This window comes from Lycium barbarum, chromosome 3 (assembly GCF_019175385.1).
Source record: "Lycium barbarum isolate Lr01 chromosome 3, ASM1917538v2, whole genome shotgun sequence".
Lineage (NCBI taxonomy): Eukaryota > Viridiplantae > Streptophyta > Magnoliopsida > Solanales > Solanaceae > Lycium > Lycium barbarum.
The window spans coordinates 102,413,361-102,431,518 of NC_083339.1; the positions used below are offsets into that span (position 1 = coordinate 102,413,361).

General features: G+C 37.2%; 1 protein-coding gene across 2 annotated transcripts in view; it reads right to left on the minus strand.

Annotated features, from left to right (window-relative positions):
* The window catches only part of LOC132631660 (alpha N-terminal protein methyltransferase 1), a 29,182-nt gene that overhangs the window by 5,779 nt on the left and 5,245 nt on the right, over window positions 1-18,158 (minus strand). For both annotated transcript variants that reach the window (XM_060347321.1, XM_060347320.1), the window contains exons 4-5: window positions 15,247-15,366; window positions 10,129-10,230 (exon numbers count right to left, since the gene is read on the minus strand). In XM_060347321.1, coding sequence (XP_060203304.1) covers window positions 10,129-10,230; window positions 15,247-15,366 — 222 coding nt within the window. The remainder of the gene's footprint in view (window positions 1-10,128; window positions 10,231-15,246; window positions 15,367-18,158) is intronic.

Consider the following 18,158-nt stretch of genomic DNA (forward strand, 5'->3'; position numbering starts at 1 on the left):
GTATTGTACGCTATTTTTTTTTATAAATATAACGTTTGGATAGATTGTATCGTTTCCCCTAGATTGTATCGTTTCCCGTCGTTACATAATGTTAGACATCAACAACTTGAAAGATAAACCTACAAGAAAAGTAGGGTACGGTGTACAAAGATCATAAAAAAGTACGATAAGGGATATAAATATGATTATTAGATAATAAGTAAAGACAAAATGAGTAAAAATAAATGAGGTTACGGCATGAACACACCAAATCAGTCGTTACATAAAATGAGACTTTTCGTTGTTACCTAATGATGGATTTAATGATACGGTACTATAAAAATTAAGTGACAATCAAAAACAAACATTGTATTTAAACTAACACAATACAAAACAATAGGTAACAACCAGTACTAAAAGGTCAAAGATGGTCTACTTTTTTAAAAGATCCAGAACATCCTTCATATATTTCTAATGTCTGTTTTGAGACTTGCAACTCCTTTCTTCGGTAAGTTTATCTCCTTTGTTACATTATTCTTTCTTGTGGATTGTTTGTTGTTATGAAAATCTTCCAAACAGAGAAAAAAGAGGAGAAAGATCGGAAATCTATCATTCTCTTGTTCCACATCTCTTTCAGTGTGTATTCATATGCACTTCTAGTGAAAACTTTGAACATTTCACTATTTTTTCAACCAAAAGACTTGGAGAAGAAAACATATTTATGAAAACGGATAACAAGGTTAAAAGCACCCAAATGACGTGGTGGAGGGAAAAAAAAGTCCATGCCAATCATCTAATTCCAAGCTTGAACTCTATATGTGTGTTAGCCTATTGCCTGCTTATATAAGAAGGGCCACTGTTGTCAAATAAATTGATGTGGTGTAGATTTATAATATAGGTTAAATGTTTTTTCTTGAAATATGCGTTATTAAAATGGTAAAAGATGATCCATTTGACTGTTGCAATAGAGTTTATACCAGTACTTTCTTGCTCTCCATTTATAAGAGTTACATACATACTAGATGTTCACTTTAATCTTAATGACAAATATAGAACCTGTCATTCTAAAGGCCATAATCAGCAAGTTAAAAGTCGTGAAATTTTTAACTTATGAAAAAATAAGTCATGTAAGTTGAAATGGGGGGAATTCAAGTTGCTTCTTTGTTGTGTTAATATGAGTTTTAAGTAGGTCTCTTAAAGACTCAAATATGACATGTGTTACATCAATTCGGGATTCACAAAAGAAGAATACAAGATTGGAAAATGCGCTGGAGGATTTGGGATTTGACTCACAAGAAAAAACAGGTTTCTAGATAACATCTATCCTTAATTGTAATTCGAGTTGATTCGATTGTTTTTAATGAGAAGAAATAAGAGATTTGGTGGAAATTTAAGAACGTGATGCAAATATCTTTTAAACAGAATTATTGCTTTTTTACATTGAGTTGGGCGAGGGTCTATCGGAGCCGAGGGTCTGTCAGAAACAGCCTCTCTACCTCCCATGATAGGGCGTAAGGTCTGCGCGCACTCTACCCTACCCAAACCCCACTTGTAGGATTACACTGGGCATGTTGTTGGGCTTACAACAACTAGTAACAAGTATAACTCGCGTTACACTTTGTTTTGTTTTCCTCCCGATAGGGTAACTCTTTTGTATTACACATTTTGGTCATTATAAAGGATGACCACCAATATCTGAGATAAGAATCTTCAAGATGATGTTCAACCAAGCTAGGGGATAAACTTATGGGCGTAAGAATTGGAAAAAAACCCAAGCTGTTTAACTGATTTATTGGAGAAACAGAAAAAGCACAAGTTGTTTACTAGAGAACAAGTGAACATGTCAGGTATTCTCTTCAAAACTACAGTTCAGAAAATCCATGTCCCACACGCAGATGACAATTATAGACTAAAGCAACCAAAACAGAAAATAGATAAGATTGTTAGAAGTAATTTAAAAAAAAAAATCTCTCTCTACTCTATCTGCTCAACGGTAAAATAACGGGAACTTTCCTAGCGATTGTGATCCACGCGCCTCCTCACGGAGATGGCAGCTGGACTTTTTCCGGCGCGTCTTGACCGACCACCTGACCCAGGGGTGGGGACGAGCAAAACCCCTGAAACAATTCCACCAAAATCGAACTACATGCATGCTGTTTCCGGCATACAAAATCCAATTTCCGACCAGCGAAGGGAAACTGTCACGGCAACAATCACAAGGCATAATGGGATGTCGGCGGTGATCTTTGATGCGGAAGACTACTATGGCACCATGGCAGAAGAATGTAAGTACACTATTAATGGTCGATTTTTGAAAACTAGACCCCAAATTGAAATCATCCGAGCAACTGTTAAAGAGAGCTTTCCACTTAAGGGTACGGTTCAAACTGGGGTTTATGATAATAAAAATGTTTTCATTGATGTGTATAATGAAGAAGATTTCAAAACCGTTTACTTTAAACATGTCATTGAAATCGATGGGCAACCTATGTGGCTTAGTCGATGGACCCCTGATTTTACTCCGGAAGAAGATAGCCCTCTTACTCCAGTATGGGTCCTTTTGCCTAAGCTTCCTTATCACCTACATACTTGGCACTATATCAAACAGATTCTGAGCCCTATCGGGGTACCTTTGGCTATGGATACTGCTACAAAGGGTAGAACGAGACCAAGTATGGCAAAAGTGCGAGTAGAAATTGACTTGACCAAACCACGACAAAACCACGTCTGGATTGGCATTAGGAATTCCACAAACCCTCTTCACGGATTTGAGCAGAAAATTGATTATGAAGGGGTTCCAAAATTTTGCAATTATTGTAGATTACAAGGTCACTATATGGCCCAATGTAGAAGAATGGAAAAAGAAAAAACTGAGATGGAGGAGATGGATAAGATTAATCAGGAGAAGGGAAAGAACAAGAATAATCAACAGGATCCACAAATTGCTAAGGGTAATATGAAAGAAGCTCTACCCCATAATCAGAAAGAAATTGCAATTCAAAATCAGAAAGAGCTAAGGGAGGAGCAGAAGCAACAAAAAGTGTCTGAGGACAATACAAAAGAGGCAGTTCCTCAGAAACAAAGAGGCAGGGAGGAACAAAATCGCAATATGGCCACGAAGATCTCAAAAAGAGGTACTAGTGCCCCTCCAAAACAAACATACAAGCCCAGTGGAGCAATATTTGGGGTGGACAAACCACCTCCAACTAATGAGGAGGTAAGGAACGAGGTAGTGGGAAAGAAAAATGAGGAAAGGCAAGTTGTGGATACAATGATAACCTCTACAAGCAGCAGTCCTATACAAAATAAAAATCAAGAGCAACAGATACAAGTGTCATCTGAAAAACAGTCCATAGAGATACTTACTAAAGATCATAACGCAACTCAAGTGGTCTTGTCTCCAAATGACAAAGAAAAACTGCATAGCAATACTCAATGGATAACTGAAAGAAAAGAGAAGACTAGACCTGTTAAGCAGTTATTTATAGGAGACAAGGAGGATATTACTCAAAATAGGTTTGTCAATCTGGAAGTTGAGGGTGATAAACCAAGCCAACAAAAAAATGTCCACATAAGTGAAGGAGCAACTAAGGAATCAACCCAAAATAAGGAACCTCCTGATGATGAATGGGCTGAGAATACAACTTCTGAGGAAGAAGAATCTAATGGGTCATCTGATGAAGAAGCTGAGATTCTGATCAAAACCCTTGGGGGCAAGGGAAGAGACTCAAAAGAAGCAAAGAAAGCTATTGCTGATCTATGCATGAAAGAGGGACTATCCCCAAGAGCAAATAAAGACACTGGACAAAAACAGAAGGCCAGGGGCAATACTTCCACCAAAGCACAAAAGAGCACTTCACAAAAAACCTCTAATATTCCTATTAATGATTAAGATCCTCAATTGGAATATTAGGGGTATGAAATCCCAAGCAGCCAGTGAAAGATTGGTATACCTTATAAAATTTCATAAAGTATCTTTTATTGCTTTACAAGAGCCTTTTTTGCAGGATACTTCAATTGAGCATTATAAAAACATACTAGGAATGGATGGATGTTTCTCTAACCTGAGCAACAAAATCTGGATATTCTGGAGCTCTAGCATTATCTGTAATGTATTTTCTAACCATGCTCAGATGATTACCTGTTTAATTAAGAATAATAGCTCTAATACTGATCTATTTATCTCTTCTGTGTATGCTAAATCTAAATCTGTTGGAAGGGAAGAATTATGGGATCATATGAGAGCCTTTTCCTCTACTATCTCTGGCCCTTGGATTGACTGTGGGGATTATAACAGTATTTTAAATGCTGAAGAAAAACTGGGGGGTGCACCTCATAGACTAAAGAAGAGCCTACCTTTCTTAGATTGTATTAATGATTGTGGATTAACAGATTTGGGTTACTTTGGCCACAATTACACTTGGTGCAATGAAAGGAAGAACAATGATGTCATATGGAAAAGGCTGGACAGGGTGTTGGCGAATGATGAATGGACCAATTTCTTGCCTAACACCACTGTCCAGCATCTTACCAGGACTAGTTCTGATCATTGCCCTTTACTTGTTTCTGCTTCTAATGATGATGCTAACTTTATCAAATATTTTAGATTCCTTAATTTCTGGGAGGAACAACCTGATTTCTATAATGTTGTTAAGCTGAATTGGAATCCAGAAGTCAACGGCAATATTTTCTGGATCTTTCATCAAAAACTAAAGAGACTTAGTAAAGCACTTTGTGAATGGTCTAGAACTCAAATTGGAGATATTTTCCTTAAGACTCAACAACTAGAAACAATGGTTAACTCTTGCGAGGAAAGATGGATGATATCTCTTGATCAAAATGATAGAATGGCCCTCAACAAGGCTAAAGCTGATTTGATGATCCATTATAAAATAGTGGACAAATTCTGGAGACAGAAGGCAAACCTTAGATGGTATAAAGAGGGTGATGAAAATACAAAAATTTTCCATAGTGTTGTGAAGGGGAGAAGGAAGCTCTTGAACATCTACAGAATCAAGGTGGAAGACCAGTGGGTGGAAGGTGATGAAAACATTGGTGCAGCTGCTGTCAATTTCTACCAGGATTTGTTCAAAAAAGATGACAAAGAAGTGGACAGAGACATCATCAACCTGGTTCCTAGAATGGTTTCTGAAGAGGAGAACAACTTTCTGATAGAAGAGCCATCCCATGAAGTTAAAAGAGTAGTTTTTGATATCGACCCTAACAGCTCTGCAGGACCTGATGGTTTTAATGGTTTCTTTTTCCAAAAAACTTGGGACATAGTTGGTGATGATTTGGTTAACATGGTTAAGGCTGTCATCAGGGGCCATCAGTTACCTAAATTCTTTACTAATACTTGTCTTGTTCTTATTCCTAAATCTGACAATCCTCAATCTTTTACTGATTTCAGGCCTATCAGTTTGAGTAATGTCTCCCAAAAGATTGTCTCAAAAGTGCTCAATGACAGACTATCAAGGATCATTCCCAAGATTATCTCACAGAACCAAAGTGGCTTTGTAAAAGACAGATCAATTGGGGAGAATGTCCTACTTGCCCAGGAGATAATCCATAATATCAGGAAGCCTAACAAGGGTGGAAATGTTATCATCAAACTGGACATGAGCAAAGCTTACGACCGATTGTCATGGAATTTCTTGTGTATAGTTATGAGGAAGATGGGTTTTTCTGAACAATGGATTATGATCATATGGAATCTCCTCTCTAATATGTGGTATTCTGTAATTATAAATGGTCGAAGGCATGGTTTTTTCCAGTCTTATAGGGGAGTGAAACAAGGAGATCCAATCTCCCCATCCTTATTTATAATTGCTGCGGAAGTTCTAACTAGACTCCTTAACAAACTTTTTGATATACCTAGATTTATTGGATTCAACATGCAATCAAATGGTCCTATGATTAATCACTTATCATATGCTGATGATATTATTATTTTTTGTGCAGGTAAAACTTACACTATACAATTGATAATAGAGGCCTTGAATAAATATGAAAAGAACTCTGGACAACTCATCAACAAGGCCAAATGCTGCTTCTTGATGGCTGATGATACTCCTACAAAGAGAAGAAAAATAGTGGCTAAGCTGCTGAAATTTCAAGAAAAAGAATTCCCTATTATATATCTTGGTTGTCCGTTATTTGCTGGTAGAAAGAGGGTTCACTTCTTCACCGACATGGTGACTAGAATTGTTCAGCGGATTGGTAGCTGGCATAACAGGTTCCTTTGTACTGGAGGGAGAATTATTCTTATCAAGCATGTATTGAGTGCTATGCCTATGCATCTCCTTTCCATTTGTCAACCCCCAAAGACTACCATCCAACAAATTGAGAAAGCCTTTGCAAATTTCTTCTGGGGATCTTTCGAGGGAAAAAACAAGTATCATTGGGCCTCTTGGGATAAATTGTGTTACCCCACAGCAGAAGGAGGAATAGGAGTGAGATCTTTGCAGGATACTTCTGATGCTTTTGCTGCAAAATTGTGGTGGAACTTTAGAACTAAGGATTCCCTATGGACTGAGTTTATGAGGGCGAAGTATTCTCAGAGGGTCCATCCTATGGCAAGAAAGTGGAACTACTCCCAGTCTCATACATGGAGAAGAATGATGCATATCAGACATAGAGTGGACCATCTAATCTCTTGGAAGATTCATTCTGGCAATTCCAGCTTTTGGTGGGATAACTGGTTGGGCAATGGCAAGCTTGCTGACTTTGTAGATGCCTCCACTTCCATTAGAATTCACGTTGCTGATTTTATTATAGATGGAAGATGGGATGTTTGTAAACTTTCACTATGCTTGCCTCCTGATAAGGTACAAGAAATTCAGAGAGTTACAATTAGCTCTACACATCTAAAAGATCAGCCAGTTTGGACTGTTTCAACAGATGGGAGATTTAATTGTAGCTCAGCTTGGAATAGCGTAAGGGAATGCAGAAATAACACTTTTGTCAATAGGATGATTTGGCACCAAAAATCCCCTTTTAAAATCTCTTTCTTTTTGTGGAGACTCCTCAAACACAAAGTGGCGGTGGATAATAATCTTAAGAGGTTTGGCTGTCACGGTCCCTCTAAATGCAATTGTTGTTTGTTGCCTGATGTTGAAGATGAGGAACATTTATTTTGTAAGAGCAGAATTAGCAGGACAATTTGGCTTCATTTTAACAGGATGATGGGCATCAGAACTGGGCAACATGAATTAAGGCAAGTGATTCTCACTTGGTGGATGACAAGAGCTGATAATCCTATTCAGAAATTGATCCTGCGAGTTGCTCCTAGTATCATCATTTGGCAGATATGGAAATCAAGGTGTAAGAGCAGATTTGAGAACTCTAGGATGTCATATAATGGTATAATCTTGATGATTAACCAGCAATTGAACTTAGTGACACACAATCAATTTCCCAGAGTACCACCTTTTATGAAATGGTACCACTTTTATGATCTTATAGACAAAGCAAAGCCCGATATATCGGTTACCCCTGTCAAATGGTTTCCCCCTAGAGATGGATGGCTGAAATTGAATACAGATGGATGTTCTAAAGGGAATCCAGGCCTCAGTGGTGGTGGTGGTGTTATCAGAAATCATCAAGGAAAGCTTATCAGTGCCTTCTCCTCTCCTTTGGGCTACATGACTAATAATCTCTCAGAAGCTACAGCGTTACAAACTGGTTTGAAGTGGTGCATAGACAATGCTATCAGGAAAATCGAAGTGGAAAGTGATTCCCTTATGCTGATTAAATGGATTCAAAACTTTGCTTCTATGCCTTGGGATCTTCAGATGGTGGTGATGGATATCAGAACTAGCTTGGAAAGCTTTGAAGATTTCAAGATTCAAAATTGTTTTCGTGAAGCAAATAAAGTAGCAGACACTCTTGCTAATAAAGGACTCAAATGCAATCAGAATATCTGGTATACTAATTTCACACAGTTGCCGAGACAAGCTAAGGGGGAGTTCAACTTGGATAAACTCGGCCTCCCCTCTTTTCGGACTAAACAGATCAAAAACTCTTTTAGCATAGATAGACAACTACAAAGACTTTATCTTTTTGATGTCCCTTAAGGAAGTGTATAGTTTCTACTGGGGAGTTTGTGTATAAATTAACATCTCCCCCTTTCGCTGATATTTTTGTGAACTTAAGTGCTAACCTACTACCATGGATAGGTTGGAGGCTGTTCCACCTCCCGTAGGAAAAGGAGTATGGGGAAACCTTAACTCCTCTCTTTTGTATGAAGTTTCAATAAATAAAAAATAAAAAATAAAAAGATAAGACAAAGATAAAGAAAAATAACAAGTACAAATCTTTCGTATTTCCCTTTGCTTTTTCCCGAGAGGGTAACTCTTGCATTACACATTTTGGCCGTTATAAAGGATGAGTACCAATATATGTGATAAGAATCTTAAAGATGATGTTCAACCAAGCTATTGGATAAAGGCATAAAGCTATGGGAGTTATCAGGTATCCGATGCTTTCCTTGGAAAATATGAATAATTTATGGTAGGGACAAGCCATTCTTTAGTGTTGAATCGGGTCAGGAAGAACAAGTTGTTCCAGCTCCAGGGAAAAGATTCATCTTCCAGATCACCCTTCGGCTTCAAATTTCAACTTCAACTACCATGACATGGACAGAAATGTACCATTGGATCATCAACAGAACCAAAGGAAGGAGTTATATGGCTAAACTAATCAAATTTATTTGTGCTGAATTCATCCATACTCTGTGGATTGAAAGGAATACAAGAGTTTTTGAAAAGAAGGAGTCCACTGTAGTAGAGGCTTTGGCAAGGTAGATAGCATATATCAGCAACATCAGGGCAGAAGGCTACAACGGAGTGATGCTTAGCAAATGTGAATATTAGTTACTGTGACAAGTTTCAGTACATGAGAGTGAGACCAGTTTTGTTTAGTTTGTTGGTTGACAGTAGTATACAGATACAGATGTTCTTAGACAAGGCAGATTCTGTATAAATCTGCTATGCTTTGTAACTATTCCACTTTGGTGATTAATGAAAAGTTACTTAATTACCAAAAAATAAAAGTAGAGAAAGAGACGCAGTCGCATACTAGATGATAAAAGAGTCATTATTATCTAAATAAAAGCAGAAAGAAGGAAACTAAAAAGTCGAGAAGCAATAGTGGTAGAAGAAAAGGCATTACAAATCCAGAAATGTAGAAGACAACGATGACAAAGAGACACCTAAAATAAATGTATAGGGGAGGACTAAGGGATTGTTTGTTTTTATTAAGATTTTTGAATCTGAATATATATTTGAATATTACGATGTATTTAGATCTGAATACTGAATGATTAATCCTATTTGAATTATCTAAAAACTAAATGTTTATAATTTATCTTTATTGAAAAGTTAATAAATATAATATTTAAACAAAATAATTTAAGAATTATATCCACTATTATTTGGTTGTAAGGTGGTGGTTAGTGGTGGTGGCTGGTGACAATGGTTGTTCAAGTGGTGGCGGTGATGGTTGGCAGTGGTGGTTGAGCGACGGTGGTATTTGTAACGGTGGAGGTAGTAATTGGGGTGGTTGAGAATTTTCTTGTCAAGGAAATAGTTTACTTGTAGAGAATGAAACTATGATGTTGCATCGTTTGAACAAAGTAATAGATAACTCATACTAGTGGTTATTAAAATCCATTGCTTTGTCACTTGAAACAATGTAGTGATTCGAATCGCTTCATCGGTGAAGCCATGCGCTTCAGAGAAGCGTGTGCTTTAAACAATAACGTACAAAGTGATCCAAAAGAAAATCCCTCGGTTCTTTTAATCAAAACCTTAAGCAGTAGCATCAATATCGCATTAATGTATATTGGATGCAAAGAATTGTCATTTTAATTGTAATTTGATTATTATAGTAATAGATTCACGTATGCTTTGTATCATTTAATTTTCTAAAAATTGTCAACTTCACTTCGAAGGAGCATGTGTTTGCTTCTGATTTTTTATTCAAGCCCCATAGACCTTGTCGCTTTTCTGCACTACTGCGCATGTTTCATAAGCTAATTGAAGCTTGCAAAAATACTCATATCATACTGAACATGGACATGTGATTAGTGCAATAGCTACTTATTACCATCAAGCCCTACTAAAACTAAATTTTAAAATATCACTTCACCTTTGCTCTCTTGAAGAATGCAATGAAGTCATCATCTGCAAGATGCCCAATGCACCACTGAACCCAAATAATATCATATCTTTCAGCATCAGGAGTAAATTCCTTACAAAGAAAAAGGAAAACAATGAGTAAACAATGGCCTAAAAGTGAAGAGTTAAAAACTGACAAACACCATGTCAATCTTTCCATGTCAAATATGTAGAAACAAAGTGCAAGCACAATTGAGCCGGTTAAGTACCACTAGATTGACCTTTAAAACACCCAAAGTTAAGCAGGTGATGGATCGCAAATCTGTATACATAAACCTTTATACATACAGTTACCAGTTTCAAGGAAAAAAAAATAAACCTTTATAAATATATGTATGTGTATTTATTTACCATGAAAAATGTTTCAAATCAATATAAATGCAGGTTCGAATCAAATCGTTTGAATATAAGAGAGTAATATAACCAAAGGTTGATATGGTGAGCCAGTGAGATTCGCTTTTAAAATCAATGATCAGTCACGAGTTTTAATGCCTCATGATGACACGCAATGAGTAGAGATAACTGACTTTTGAGATATGTATGGAAACACCTAAAGAAATTTCTCTTAAAAAATCAAATTCTGCAGGAAATGGTTTCTTGGAGAACAAGACAAAAGAAAAGTTTAAAAAGGAAAGAATCTATTTCCACTTCTTAACACAGCGAATTTGGGAATCATTTTTGTTCTCAGCAGAAGTGACAAGCCAGCATACTATTGTCTCTGTTTTCTCCTTCCAGAAATCATAGTATCAAATATATATGTATTTTTTTTTATCAGGTAAAAGTTTTCATTAATAATAACAAGGCCATCTTGGCCGTATACAAGGAGTATACCAAAAAAGGATAAACCTACAAAATAAGGTTCTCTCCAAAAGACACCCAATCCTCTATGCAAACAGGAACTACTTGCGTGCACCAAAAGAAAATAAGAGATCGAAGACTACTCCTCAACCGAGCAAAAGCTCATCTCCACCCCTTCAAAAGCTCTACTATTTCTCTCCATCCAAATGACCCACATTATCAAATATTAAGAGATAACTACCGCAATAAGGACTTCATTACTTGAAATGACCATGTTCCAAGAGATACAGATTGGCAATATCTCCTACCACAAATTGTTCTTTCTTTCACCTGATTTCAAGAGTAATTATGTAGAGAAATAAACAGCTCAATTGTTAAAGCAAATTGTTTACCTGCTGTCTATGCACCCCGCAGGGAAAAAGAAGAAAAAGATTAATATAGAAAGCAACACGTTTCCAATTTGACGACTCAAGAGGCAAGTGGAAAAAAAGAAACTAAAATTAGATGGATATACATCCTATTTCCCACACTGTGTGGAGGTAAGGGGTAATGGCGAGTTTCGCAGGAACTTTTTTTTTTTTTTTTAAATTGGTAACTGTAGTTTCGCAGGAACTTTTAAGCAAGATAAGGCTCTATGCGTGAATAGGGGTGCATATGGTTTCACTTTGAGCAATCTTCCACGTGTCAAAGTTTGGGCAAGCGAAATGCTATGGAGGCAGTCCATTCTTTTCAAGCCACTGGAAATTTTGAAAAGAGTGTAAATGCTCCCTTCGTAACAATCATATCAAGGAAGGATATGTTATTACAAATTTTTGAACCTTTGAGTGTAGCAAGAAGCATCTACATGAGCGTTGCACTATTGCAAAGGTACTCTCTATCGGATGTAAGAAAACAATGGATGTGACAGCTTCAACCTCCCCAAATGCATTCGTTGAAAAATGACGAATTGTAAATGTTGTAATAGTTGTTAATGCACTAGTAGACTCGTGGATTAAAGAAAGGTGTAACAGCTCAGGCCCAACTGCCAAGATATTTTTCCTTCCGGCTCAACCTTTGAGGACTCACGATTTTGTCTTCTTGGGTGTAGTCTGAAATGCATCTCAACAGTTGAATCATGAACTCGCTTTATATGGTCTCTAACTTTCCCCTCTCATTCTGATGTGCGATTTGCCTTAAAAAAATCTCCCAGCGAATCCCTTTTCAAGTTCAACTGATAGAGCTTTGTGGGTTGTTATACTCTCTCCCATTTCCCCTCACGGACTCAGCATCCTCGCTAAGTTTTTCCCCACCACTATACTAGGGGATATACCAGCTGTAATTCCACTTATAACAACCCTAGTCCAACTGCCAAGGTATCACAAGCTCTTCCCAAATTTTGGAGCCACGCGATTTTTTCCCTTGAACTTTAACCTAAAAGGTGCCTCTATAGAATCCTAAACTCACCCTTATATGGCCCCTAACTTTTTCCTCCCATTCCAATGTGAGATTTTCCTAAGGCAAGCTTCACCGAGAACACCCTTTCAACTTCAACTACCAGCAGTCAGTGAGCCATTACAAAGGCACATGGTCAATTAAGGAGTTTTGAGCTTTGTACAGAAAAGGTACAATTCGGAGAAAGTTGATTAACTTTGGTGAACATATTTTTTTCCTTTTCATTTTTTTTCTTTTGTTTTTTGTTTGGGGAGGGGGGCGTTGGTGGGTATCAATGTGGCTAAAGCAAGGGGATCCAATGTTTCCTATGCTGTTTATTCTAGTGATGGAAACATTGACCAAGATAACGACACAATAATGTTCTCGAATATATAGATGGTTCCAGTGCAACATTTGATGAAGAAAGTAAACTACGATTCTAAACAGTATCAAGATTGAATATCAACCTAAACAAGAGTGAGATTTGCACATTGAAAGAGACACAAACATTGCACAGATAACAGGAACTCAATCATAAGGTTGGATTGCTTCTCGAGGCTTACTTGGGTCCACTATTAGGATTATTTTGTGACCATTGTATTTGGAATCCCATAATAGAAAGAGTAGAGGAATGATCGGATCACTTTTACTCGTGGTGGAGACTATGAACAGGTCTAATGAAGAGTCCAAGAGAGGGATTCATCTGATCACTTTGCCTAGGACCTATGAGGGGTATATGAATCTAAAGAGGGAGTTCTATGAACATTAGCTTCAAACAAATGAAGCTGGGATAAGTTTCAAAAACAAAGATGGTCTGGGGCAATGCCTGAGCAACTCCTGCTACTTCACTATTATATGGAGCTTTTGGTGTGGAACATAATTATGCTTGCTATCAAATGAGTAATGCTGGTCACTGTTAATGACTTGTTAATAATTTGGATTTCGAAGGAAAAGGAGGATCTATGCATGGAAAGTGGCTCCTTTGGAACTCACTTGAACTATTTGGAAAGTGAATGCCCAGAGAGTTCCTTAAGGGGTTAAAAACTCGTGTGTACATATTAGAAGGTCATTTATATTCTTATGTATACTTTTGAACAATTATAAAATCCAATTAGTATATAATTGCACTTTGACTAAGTTCTCTTTTTTTATATTTCTTATACATGGAACTAGATCCATCTACATCAATAAAATAATCATTTTTTTTCAAAAAAGAAAAAGCATAGCCGACACAAGTTGATTTGGATTGAGGTGTAGTTGCTGTTGACTACTTGTATTAAAAATTAAAAAGCAAGATACAGCTCCTTTAGCATGGGAAGTAAGGGGATAATGAACAAGATTTGAGCTCCCTAAGCTACTCCAGGCATACAACTATTAGCACTCCAAAGATGTAGAACCAAGAGTGATGTTGTATAGAAGTAGAACTTCATGGGAGAAGGGACCTTCCAAACTACCTAGCAATCCAATTTTTCATAGCAATCTATTGTGCGGTTCTGGGAGAGAGGAACAGAAAGCGAAGAAGTAAATTGGTTTGATCATTTCTAGTTATAAGTAGAAAACCAGACAGCAAAAACTTCATGTTAAAAATTATATCAAGTCAGATGAGGCCACCAAGACATTGTTGATAAAGTTATCCAATGAAAGCTAGAAATCCTTGAAGCTATAGACTGAGGCCCCGTTTGTCCATAGATACCAAAAAAAAAAAATTCACTTTTTTTTGGAATTTTGGAGTTGGAGTTGGAGTTGTGTTTGGCCATAGTTTTTGAAATTGTAGTTTTTGGTGAAATGTAGTTGTAAAAAAGTGAAAAAAGTGAAAAAAAATTGAAAAACAAGTTTTTTGAGTTTTTGGTATTCCGGAATACAACTTCAAGTTGTATTCGGAATTCTCATGGCCAAGCGCTGATTCCGGAAAAAAGTGGAAAAAAATTCCGGAATAAAGTGAATAATTCTTATGGCCAAACGGGGGCTAAATATTGTACTGCCATATTTATTTTGTTTTTTGGACCGTGATAATGTTGGTTATACTTTAATGTTTGAAACTTACTCATACAAGAGCAAAACACCATCCATGCCATACTGAAGTCTCAATTTCAGGAATCCAGCAAACACTTCATGATGTTGTTCTCTTAGTTATTCCTAGGGCTTGCACAAGTTAAATGATACGGACACTGGACTGCTAAAACAACAATTACAGGATAAAATTTTCTCTTATCACCTGATTCTGATGAATCCGAAGCTTGATGATATCTTTGCATACAAAAACTGTAGTAAACTAGTAGTAGGGTTGTTGCTATTCTAAGATCAGGATATAAGTTGAGCAGGCAGGTCCACAAAAGTCCATCGAACAAATTTGAAATCCAGCAAACAGTAGATGATTCTTATCACCTCTCTTGTATAAATCCATTCTGTTGAATAGTGTGACCACTTGTGTAAAAGTTTAGATTGTAAAAGAGGTGAAATTCTATTTATGTTAACAACATGCCCCCTCATGTGGAGGTCTGATTCTTCTTAATGAGATACGCACATGGAAATATTTTTATTGACGGATAGCCGTAAGCTCGAACCTAGGACCTTTACCTACTCAATTACCATGATAAATTGTGTGACCACCTCATCTAAAATCTTAATATGTTAAGAGGGGGGATATTTTTATTAACGTATTCCATGTCTACAACGCATATTTGTGTTTTATTCATCTCTTATTTTAGAAATTACTTATTTTGAGCGGGTAGGGGGTAGTATTTTGATTTTGTTCAATACTCCTATATTTTGACACTTCATCATCACCATGTTATGTCTTTTGAGAAACAGTTCACGCACATTGTACTTTGCAAGACTTGAGTTGATATATCTACCTGACTAATGAAATTTAAACTTGTACCTGAAGTGGGACACAGTAAAAGTTGGCAGCTTTGTGCAATTCTGACACCATTAAATTTTCAGGAGCCAAATTTACCCGAGCAGATTCCAAAAAATGTGATACAGGCTCTAGGAGGTCGACCTGATAAAAAGACAAACATTTCAATTTTTAGTCAAAGGAATATTAACTGAAGTTAAATCTGAGGAATAATAGTTTCTTAAGCAGGTGAAGTCGTTTATCATGTTTGTGAAGAAACCACAGCCATCCAGATGAGATGCCAGCAAAAAATTATGATGCAAAATGGTGGGCAGAATACACATGTTGCTTACATATGCCATGTGACCACTTTATGGGGTGGGTGTGGAAAAGAACTGCTGTACACAAGAAAGGATTACATGCTAGGAAACTAAATAGTACAGAGTATCATCTTAGCGACCAGGGACAAAGCAATCAAGTGTGAAGAGGCTATAGAAGAAAACATAATTCAAAACTTAGTTAATTGCAAATACACACTGCATGGCATAGTAGCTATAGCATTTACCAAACTATTTCTCCAAAAAAAAAAGACCAATAAAACAAAGAGGGAAGAAGGATGCCTACAGCCTACTTAAGAAACCCGATTTCTGATAAGCCCCCCAATGAAATGCGAGTGTGCAAACCCTTTATAAATTTAAATAAAATTTAAAGAACAAAAAGGAATTAGGTTACAACCTAAGTTGCACGGACTCTCACTTTCGGTGCCGCACCCGTATCGACATGACATGGGTGTGGATCCGTACCGGATATGGTCATTCGATTTTGGGTACTTTGACCAAATCGATCGAGAAATTCGAGACAAATACAATGATTTCTGAAATCAAAATAAAAATTAGGGTGAAATCATAATTTAGGCATATGTTTTTTTTATAGTTAAAGATATTTGTATTAAAAAGTCCACAACCAGAAGATGCTTTAAAGATATTTACTGGTCAACGCAATGAATCAAGAAGTCTATCATAGCCTCGATATCATTTGCAATAGCCATGTTACACTAAAAAAGTAAGGGATGCATTTGTACTTAATAATCTTTTCGGATTCAAGCTTGCTCTCAAAAATCCGTGCATTCTTTTCCTTCCAAATAGTCTGTTAGAATAGGAATAGGATTGTATATAGGATCCTACGTCGAAAAGGATTATAGTGTAGTGTCTAAATAAAGTGTAATAATGTAGATACAAAATTCAGTAATATTTTTCTCCATTATTTCTCTCATGGTATCAGAGCATTGGTGAGAAACATCTGAGAAAGAAAATTCAGTCAAGACAGTCATCGTGCGTCAAATTCCGGCGACTTTATAGGGTTGTTTTGCTTCAACCCCGTGTCCATCAGTGTTGTGCGAAAACCAACACCAGCACGGGGTACACCACCCTTCCACGACAATAACCCCGCCGGCAGAACCCTTCCAGGAGCTCCCATGCGCGAGCAAAAGCAATTGTCTCCGGCAAGATCTACACCACACGCCCGGCGCATGAGGTGATTTTCGGCACTTTTTCAAGACAGTTCCTCTTCAGTTGAGGTCGCCCAGCTCTTCTACAGCACTTCCTACAAGTTTGAAGAAGATTTCAATCGCCAGATATAGCGTTCCGGGACTCCAAGCTGTTTAAGACCACTTTTTCAAGAAATTCTCAACCCCGAGCAAACCTATACAATTTTCTTAGAATTCCGATGACTTCCATTTTTCCCGACGAGTTTTCCTGCAAGATCCAACCCTATTTCAGCTTCTTGACTTCTATTTCTTGGTGGAAACTTGGAGTTTTTTTCTTTGGTCAGATTGTCTTGATATTTTGAGCCGTGTCTTTCGAATTTGATGTCTTTAATTCCAAAAATATGAAATTGAAGTTCAAGCCTTATGATTACTTCTGAACCGTTAATTGGAAGTTCAAATTATTTAGCTTGGGATTCCTCGGTTAAATTGTGCCAGGCAAGGTGTTCAAGATCACTTAATGAAAAAGGCCAGTGAGATAGATGAGAAGACCAAAGCACAGTGGGATAAGGTTGATGCTAAATTAAGTAGCATCATGTGGTGATCCATTGACCAAGTTGGTAACCTTGTCCAGACATGTTATTTAGTTTGGAAAAAGGCTCAGTCTTTATATACTAATAACATATTTCGATTATATGATGTGATATCTCCGAATGACAAACCTAAAAAAATAGGAATTAGATATGTCTACTTACTTAAGACAGGTACAAGCAGTTGGGTGGAATTTGAGAGGTTGATGTTAGTCACTACAAATGTTGAAAAACAACAAGAGCAAAGGCAGACGTTGTTTCTAGTTCTTTCACTTGTTAGACTTCCTATTAACCTTGATTTGATGCGTGATATTTTGGTTAGTCCTATGTTTCCTACAATTGATGAACTATTCTCTCGTTTACCTCGTCGTGTCGCGCCTCCCAATCACACAGTGGTCCCATCACCAACCGTTGATTCTTGTGTTTTCGCCTCTCAAAGCACAAAAAATCGAACATCTCAATCTAAGGAGAATCGAGGAGGCGGAGGTCGTTTTGGAAGATCTAGATCTAAGTGTAGGTATTGTCATAGGCTTGGACACACTCATGATGTATGCTATTCTTAGCATGGTCTACCTCCCAAGAATGCTCATATTGCTCAGAGCAAGTAATCAGGGATTTTCTTTATCTGAAGGGGAATATAATGAGTTCCTCCAGTAGAGAGCAAGTAAGCAGAAATCTCCACAAGTAGCCTCGGCTCAGCCTGATACTTCTGTTGTTGTAATTCTTTTGCTTGTGTTTCACAATCTAGTACCCTTGGGCCATTGGTTGTGGACCAGGCGCTTCTGATCACATTTCTGGTAACAAATCACTTTTGTCAAATATTGCTTATTTACAATCTTTTTTTTTATTATAATGGTAACATTCTATATATCTACAGCCACAGG